Below are 7,270 nucleotides of genomic sequence, written 5' to 3'. Positions count from 1 at the left end.
TCTCTCCTTCCTTCCTTCCTTCCTTCCTTCCTTCCTTCCTTCCTTCCTTCCTTCCTTCCTTCCTTCCTCCTTCAATCTCCTTCCTTCTCCATCTCCTTCCTTTCCTTTTCAATCTTCCTTCCTTCCCCTTCCCTCCCTCCCAACATTTTTGAGCAAGGAAGAGTAAACTTCTCCAGCGAGCATTGCTATATTGTTTTTGTGATTAATCACTATGCTTTAATTATGTTCAATTCGTAACAATGAAAATACACCCTGCATATCAGATATTTACATTACTATTCATAACAGTAGCAAAATTACAGTTATGAAGTAGCAACGAAAATAATTTTATGGTTGGGGGTCATCACAACATGGTGGCCACGCCCACTTGGTGGCCACACCCATTTGGCCACGCCCCTGGCACCCGGCGATGTATAAGTGGTTGGGGGTCACCACAACATGGGGAACTGTATTATGGGGTCGCGGCATTAGAAAGGTTGAGAACCACTGTGTTAAGAGGTACTGTACTAGTTGTAGTTACTTCATTAGACTGACTATTATGCTTGTATTTTGTATTTCCAAACATGGGATATAAATTTAAGTAAAGTAAGTCTTAATATAGTGGTTCTGGCTACATTATGCATGGTAAGCTTATAATTGGTAGTAATCAAACATAGTTTTGAAATCAAAATTCAGTAATTTAGAACTCATCAAACTAAAACAGAATAATAAGAAATAACAGTATCCACTTGAGCCTGGGACCTTTTTTTATTAGAGACTGTAACAGAAATTGTTATTTCAGGCAAATTCCACAAGCTGCAGCTTCAATGAAAGATGGAAAATGGGACCGTAAAAAGGTAAGAAGTTGATTCTGTAGGGATGTCAGAGAGGGCAATCATATATCTATAGAGAGAGGAGGAATTGGTTCAAACCAATGCATCTTTCTGCTGCAGTTTATGGGGATGGAACTTCAAGGGAAGACCCTAGGCATTCTAGGCCTTGGCAGGATTGGACGAGAGGTAGCCATTCGGATGCAGTCCTTTGGCATGAAGGTAAGAGTAGTTTCCCCCTCAGCTGCCTTGGACCTCCTCTTCTCAAAAAGGCTATGGATAGCCAGTGCTCCTGTTTCCTAGTGGTGGCAGACAACTTTTTTTTCTTCTCTCTATGTAGACCATAGGCTATGATCCCATAATCACTTCTGAGGAGTCGGCTGTCTTTGGTGTTGAACAGTTGTCATTGGAACAGATCTGGCCACTGTGTGACTTCATCACAGTGCACACCCCACTCCTGTCTTCCACCGCAGGTAAAGTGCCAGTTTTGAGGTCTCTTGTTATGTTGGAGGGATCCTTGTGTAGTCCTGAGTTATGCATGCTCATGTTTGCTGCTTATTATTAGCAAATGGAATAAATATATAATCTCACAACTTACGCAAATAAAGCTGAGTGAGGAAGGAGTCAGTGTAGGGAGTAAGAAAGAAATTTTGACAGAGATATGCAGGATTCATTGCCTAGGCACAAGGGGCTGAAGCATTTTTAAATCTACAATAAAATAATGAAGTGGCTGAAACAGACACCTCTATAATTCACTGAAGGAAGGAGGAAGTATAGCACAATGAGACTTGATGGTTCTATTAATATAACCAATATAATAAAAGTAGTTTTAGCCTATCTGGAATTAATTTCCTGGTCTGTTCTAACTAGTGGGCTGACAGTAAGGAAGGAAAGTTGGAATGATTGACCATGAGAACCTATATGTGGTAAACAGGCATCTTAAATGAGCAAAAGGAATCCTTTGGGGATAAGGAATGGAGAAGTCAAGACTATGGATGTATGTTAGAAAACCCTAATGGTACAGACAAGGATTACTACATTGTAGAAGGTGTCAGCTAAGAATTCTGGCTAATGGGGGAGGAGCAGTTAGGTGTCTTTGTATTAAAATTTTGCAGCTGTAACCATGAGAGAAGCAGATGTTTTACTATGATAACTTACTAGAAAAATTCTTTCCAAACTGGTTTATTGCTTTATATATTTTATTTTATTTATTAAATTTGTTCGTAGCTTTAAATTTCCCTACAGGAAAAGATGGTATACAAGCTTTTATATAAACAGAAAGGCAGTCAGTTCTCTTGGCATGTGATATAATTGTGGTGTTGCAAACTTCTAACAAGGGTAAATATAAGAAGGAGAATATGGTTGGACTTTTACTCAAGTTCTCTGCTTTTGCTGCTGCTTTCTTTCTAGGGCTTCTCAATGACACTACCTTTGGTCAATGCCGCCATGGGGTCCAGGTGATCAACTGTGCCCGAGGAGGTATTGTGGATGAAGGTGCCCTTTTGCGGGCTCTCCAGTCTGGCCGCTGTGGAGGAGCAGCCTTAGATGTTTTCACAGAGGTGAGGCTTTATGACATCTTGTTTTGCCTTCAGCAGTTCAGTTCAGCTGGTCAAACTGATGGTGCTGTTGGGGCTAGTAGCTCTACAGCAGTTTTTTCTGACAGCCAAGCTGGCTGAGGAACCCTGGAAGTAAAAGGCCATATTTTTGATCATGTACTCTGATTGGGGAAAGTGTGCACCTCAGGATGAAAAATTCATAGTTGCCTATTAGTGTTCTAGACCTGACTATCTGATTCCTCTATTCAAAATGCTGCTCCTTATTATTTCACCGCAAAACTAGTTGGAGTCTTACAGCGTCTGCATTATTAAGGATAAGATTTTCTTTCTAACTCAACTAAGTCTGGACTTAGCATTTCAAAACTAGACAAATTCTTTTTCCTTTTTAGGAGCCACCCAAGGATAAAGCCTTGGTTAACCATCCCAATGTAATCAGCTGTCCCCACCTGGGTGCCAGTACCAGAGAAGCTCAGAGCCGCTGTGGAAGAGAGATTGCCATGCAGCTTGTAGACTTGGCCCAGGGCAAGGCATTGGTTGGCACTGTGAGTCCTATATTTAATCCTCAGTAAATTGTGATTTGTATATCATTTTTAAAATTCATGTAACTAATTTTAATTTTAAACTTATCATCATCATCATCATCATCATCATCATCATCATCATCATCATCATCATCATCATCATAAAAAATTTATGGTCAAAGATCAGTACGAATTTTAAAACCAGTTTCTGCATATTCTAGCACATTTTTTCAAAAATTAATAGAGTTGAATTTGTAAGCAAAATCAAAGCATTGTACAATACATTTGAGATGTGATAAACATAGCTAACTTGAATACAGGCTAAAACACGCAGTACTAAGTTAAACCTAAAGTTCAGCCAAGCTTCAAGGTATTGTGCTTGTACTGACCAGTACAGCTTATAAGTGCTAACTTTCATTGTGTGACTGCCAGTATTTTTTTAACAAATGACAATAAAAATAGAACTTTACTCAGTGTAAAGATATTCAGCTCTAAAATTGAAAGCAGGCCTCAGGATAAATCCTCCAAGGGGATAGATTTTCAAAGAAGACAATATAGTGATACCTCGGTATTCAACTGCTATGAAACTCATCAAATTTGGTACTTAATGCATTTTGACATGAAAATATTGTCCCAGTAATCATTGTTTGTTTGGTATTCAACGCACAAGCTAGAACCTGGCAGTATTGGCTACTTTATGACTCAATATATTATTCTTTATGGGAAAAAATGTTTGGTACTCATTGTTTTTGGTACTCATTGCACCTCCTGGAACCAGTTGATGATGACTACCGAGGTACCACTGTACTTTAGAGCTTGAATGGTATTCCATCTGTCATTATTATGTATATAATAAAGAAAACTTATTAAGTGACCAAGCACTGTAAACAAAGTAACTGGGGGAAAGGGTTGTGGGTTGGAAGTCTAGTCCAATAGGCAATTTCACACTCCTGTTCTTCCCTCTCCCAGGTAAATGGGCAGGCTCTCAGCAGTGCCTATGCATCCCATACCAAGCCATGGATTGCACTGGCCAGAGCTTTAGGAAGTGTGCTTCGTGGACTGAGCCATCAAGTGAATGGAGGAGTGCAGCTTATTACTGAAGGTGAGATGAGAGATCCAGGCATAGTGCTTGGCCTTCAGATATTGGCTTTTTACCAAAACCTTTTCACTCCTCTGTCTTTGTACTCTCATCTTCCTACTTAACTAAACAGAAAAGCTTTATTTTTCAGCCTACATAATTTCTCTTGTGTAAGATTTCATCTTTTTAAAGAGAATTAGTAACTTTCACCCTCTCTGAGATGCCTTTTGTTTCCTTCTTTGTTTTGGCTTCTGCTTTCTTCTCAGAGTTGTTTTTTAAGAAAACAAGTTGTAGAAACAGTTTTCTCATTTTGTATTTTTGCAGTTGGTATCATATGGGAGGTTGTCATTGTCCATTTCCTGTTTGCATATAAAATCTCATTTGCTCTTGGTGCTAAAGCATAGGTCTCTAGTAAGTAGTACTATAATTGCCTGAAAAGAACAGAAGATAGTCCTGAATTTACTTTCCCTGAAAAGAGACAAACAAGATGATAATAGATTAGATTAGTTTAGTTTAAATTAGATTAGAGATTAGATTAGATTAGATTAGATTAGATTAGATTAGATTAGATTAGATTAGATTAGATCAATCCAGTCCTTCCCTCAGATTGCTTATTCTCACTTAAACTAATTCTGGGAAATTCTTCTGCAACAAAAGATGCATGGGATCCATTTTTATATATATTTGTATGTGTATGTAGATATACACATCTCTGTAATAGCCAAAAGATGACCTTTCCAAAATGGTTAGGGGAAGATGACACTCTCAATCTGAATTAACAATCATTTAATAAAATTAATTCTGTGCATATTGACTTTGTCATCCATGTTGAGTAATGATTCTTATTTGCAGGCAAACATATGTCCATGCTGGGAGTGGATCTCTTTTTCCCAATTTAATCCATGTAAGCTGATCCTTATTGGAAATATAAAAATATGCCATAGAAGCTTTTGTGCTGAGCTGCAAAGCCACAGAAAGCTATGCAACTTACTCTTCCCTCAAAGTCCCATTGAGTGCAGTGGTTCTTCCAATTCTATGTACTCAATAAGTCAATCACATTCTGATCTCATATTCCACCAGGTGTAGAGGATAAGTGTTTGCAACTTAGAACTGTCAAGATTCTCCAGTCAAGGATCCTGATTTTCCAAACTGTCTTATCCGTCTCTCTCTCTCTCTCTCTCTCTCTCTCTCTCTCTCTCTCTCTCTCTCTCTCTCTCTCTCTCTCTCTCTCTGATCTCTATCTCTCTATCATCATCTGTCTATCTATTCTATCTATCATCTATCTATCATCATTGTAAAGGAGTTTCTCCATTGTGGCCACACAAGTCCAGGCCGCACATAGAAAGCAAGGATAGTGTCTCTCTTGAAACAATAGTAACAGTGCCACCTCTTTCCTGGCCTCTAGTTCAGTCACTTTATTTACACATTTGTTCACTAGCATTCTCAGTAGATACGATAGGTTTGGGAGTGGGAGTCTTTAGTTAGCTTCCTTATAAATAACTTGTTTCTTTTCCGTATCAGAACCAGTATGTCTATTAAATGTATGGATGTTGGATTGCTCTTAAAGACACAGGAGAGAAGCCTTATTTAAAAAAAAAAAAAAGGCTGGGACGAGAGGCAAAGGGCCTTTTCCTTCTCTGAAGGAGTGAAGCTGGTGAGATGATCACCTTTCAGGAAAAGATTTACCTGTTGTGATCTCTAACAAGAGACAAATGGAAATCTATAATTCTGTTTGAAACCCTGGATTTGGCTCCTCAATTTATACATCTTCTAAGGAGAGATAATATTAAGTGCCTTCTGATGATTTGATCATGCTTGTAATTTGCACTAGGTTCAAACTTGCAGAAGTCTAGCAACTACTTGATTCCTGCAGTGGCAATGGGGCTCCTTCAAGAAACAACACAGAAGGATGTGAACCTTGTGAATGGGCTGCTTCTGGCTCAAGAGGCTGGGTTGAAGGTACATAACCCTCTTTATTCCCAGATCTGAGAGCTAGTTTATTGCAAGCCTTTGAGACAGCTGCAGGATCATTAAGGAAATGTTTTGTAAAGTTATTTCTCTTAAGAAATGATGCTGTTTCTTTCTGTATATTTTCGTAATTATAAAACAGCTTGAAATTCAAGGTATCCATCTTCTCCAGCACAGTATAGTTGCACATAATAATAACCCTATTTTTATGATAGACAAGAACCAGCTTTCTGCAGAGTATAGTTATGCCATGTCTGGAAGAAGAAATTTGGAACAAAACTAACTTCCCTCTTTCTGATTCCCAGATCACCACTACTCACACTGACAGAGCACTGGGCAATAATGGACAACTGCAACTAACTGTGACCAATACCCCTCATGTGCTTGTTGGCGCTGTACAAGGCACCATTCCATGCCTGCTAGAACTCAACGGAGCAATCTTCAAGCAACTGGTTCCCCTCAGTGGCCCTCTACTGTTCTACAAATCCAAGACCTCCAGTGTCAGTGTGTTACCAACAATTATTGGTAAGGCAAAACATTTCTCATCCCCTTCACTGACTTTTTAGTAAGAGTTTTCTTTAGAACCAGGTTCCCTCCAATCTGTCTCCCAAAGACTAAAACCATAGACAAAGATGAGTCATAAATACCGTATATACTCGAGTATAAGTCGACCCGAATATAAGCCGAGGGACCTATTTTTCCTCAAAGAACTGGGAAAAAATGGTGACTCGCGTATAAGCCGAGGGGGCATTTTTCAGCACACACATTTTTCCGACCGGGCGGGTGGGCGAGAGAGGTGGGCAGAAAAAAAGGGGGGGGAAATCCACACACGCTCGCGCAGGGAAAGGGGGAAACGGGTGGGCCGGCCGGCTCCCCTCTCCTCTTTGTGTGTGTGTGTGTTTGTCTCTCTCTCTCTCTCAATTCTCCCCCACCCCAAAAGCGGGGAGGGGGCGACCTTGCAAAAGGGAGGGGGCTTCTCCCGGTTGCGGAGAAGGCTGGAGGTGCGCCTTTCTCGGCCAGCCCGGGTAAATTCGGCCGTATTCTTCAATACGGGCCGGCCCCAGCAGTTCCGGCTGGTTGCCGGCAGTTGGCTGTTCCTCCCTGGCCGCCTCGGCCTCCCTAGCCCTGTTGGTGAGCGCCCGGCAGGGCGCAGCGTCGCCAGGCCTCCCCCCTTCGCGCGAGGCGTCTGGCATTCCCCCTCGCGCTTGGCTGCGGCGGCCCGGGGTATTCCGTCCCGGCCTCAACACGCAGCGCCGCAGGGAACAGAAGGGAAGGGGGGAGGGCTGTACCTGGAGTATCACAGGCCGGGGCGATGCCGGGAACGAGCTGGGCGGCGGC

General features: G+C 41.2%; 1 protein-coding gene across 1 annotated transcript in view; it reads left to right on the top strand.

Moving 5' to 3' along the window:
* The window catches only part of PHGDH (phosphoglycerate dehydrogenase), a 33,452-nt gene that overhangs the window by 19,696 nt on the left and 6,486 nt on the right, over nucleotides 1-7,270 (top strand). Inside the window, exons 4-11 of the mRNA XM_015819774.1 lie at nucleotides 782-836; nucleotides 933-1,031; nucleotides 1,150-1,282; nucleotides 2,220-2,368; nucleotides 2,755-2,907; nucleotides 3,856-3,988; nucleotides 5,796-5,923; nucleotides 6,238-6,457. Coding sequence (XP_015675260.1) covers nucleotides 782-836; nucleotides 933-1,031; nucleotides 1,150-1,282; nucleotides 2,220-2,368; nucleotides 2,755-2,907; nucleotides 3,856-3,988; nucleotides 5,796-5,923; nucleotides 6,238-6,457 — 1,070 coding nt within the window. The remainder of the gene's footprint in view (nucleotides 1-781; nucleotides 837-932; nucleotides 1,032-1,149; nucleotides 1,283-2,219; nucleotides 2,369-2,754; nucleotides 2,908-3,855; nucleotides 3,989-5,795; nucleotides 5,924-6,237; nucleotides 6,458-7,270) is intronic.

Source organism: Protobothrops mucrosquamatus, unplaced genomic scaffold (genome assembly GCF_001527695.2).
Source record: "Protobothrops mucrosquamatus isolate PMUCROS unplaced genomic scaffold, P.Mucros_1.0 scaffold_150, whole genome shotgun sequence".
Lineage (NCBI taxonomy): Eukaryota > Metazoa > Chordata > Lepidosauria > Squamata > Viperidae > Protobothrops > Protobothrops mucrosquamatus.
The sequence above is the reverse complement of the archived record's forward strand: the minus strand, read 5'-3'. Positions and strand labels throughout refer to the sequence as shown.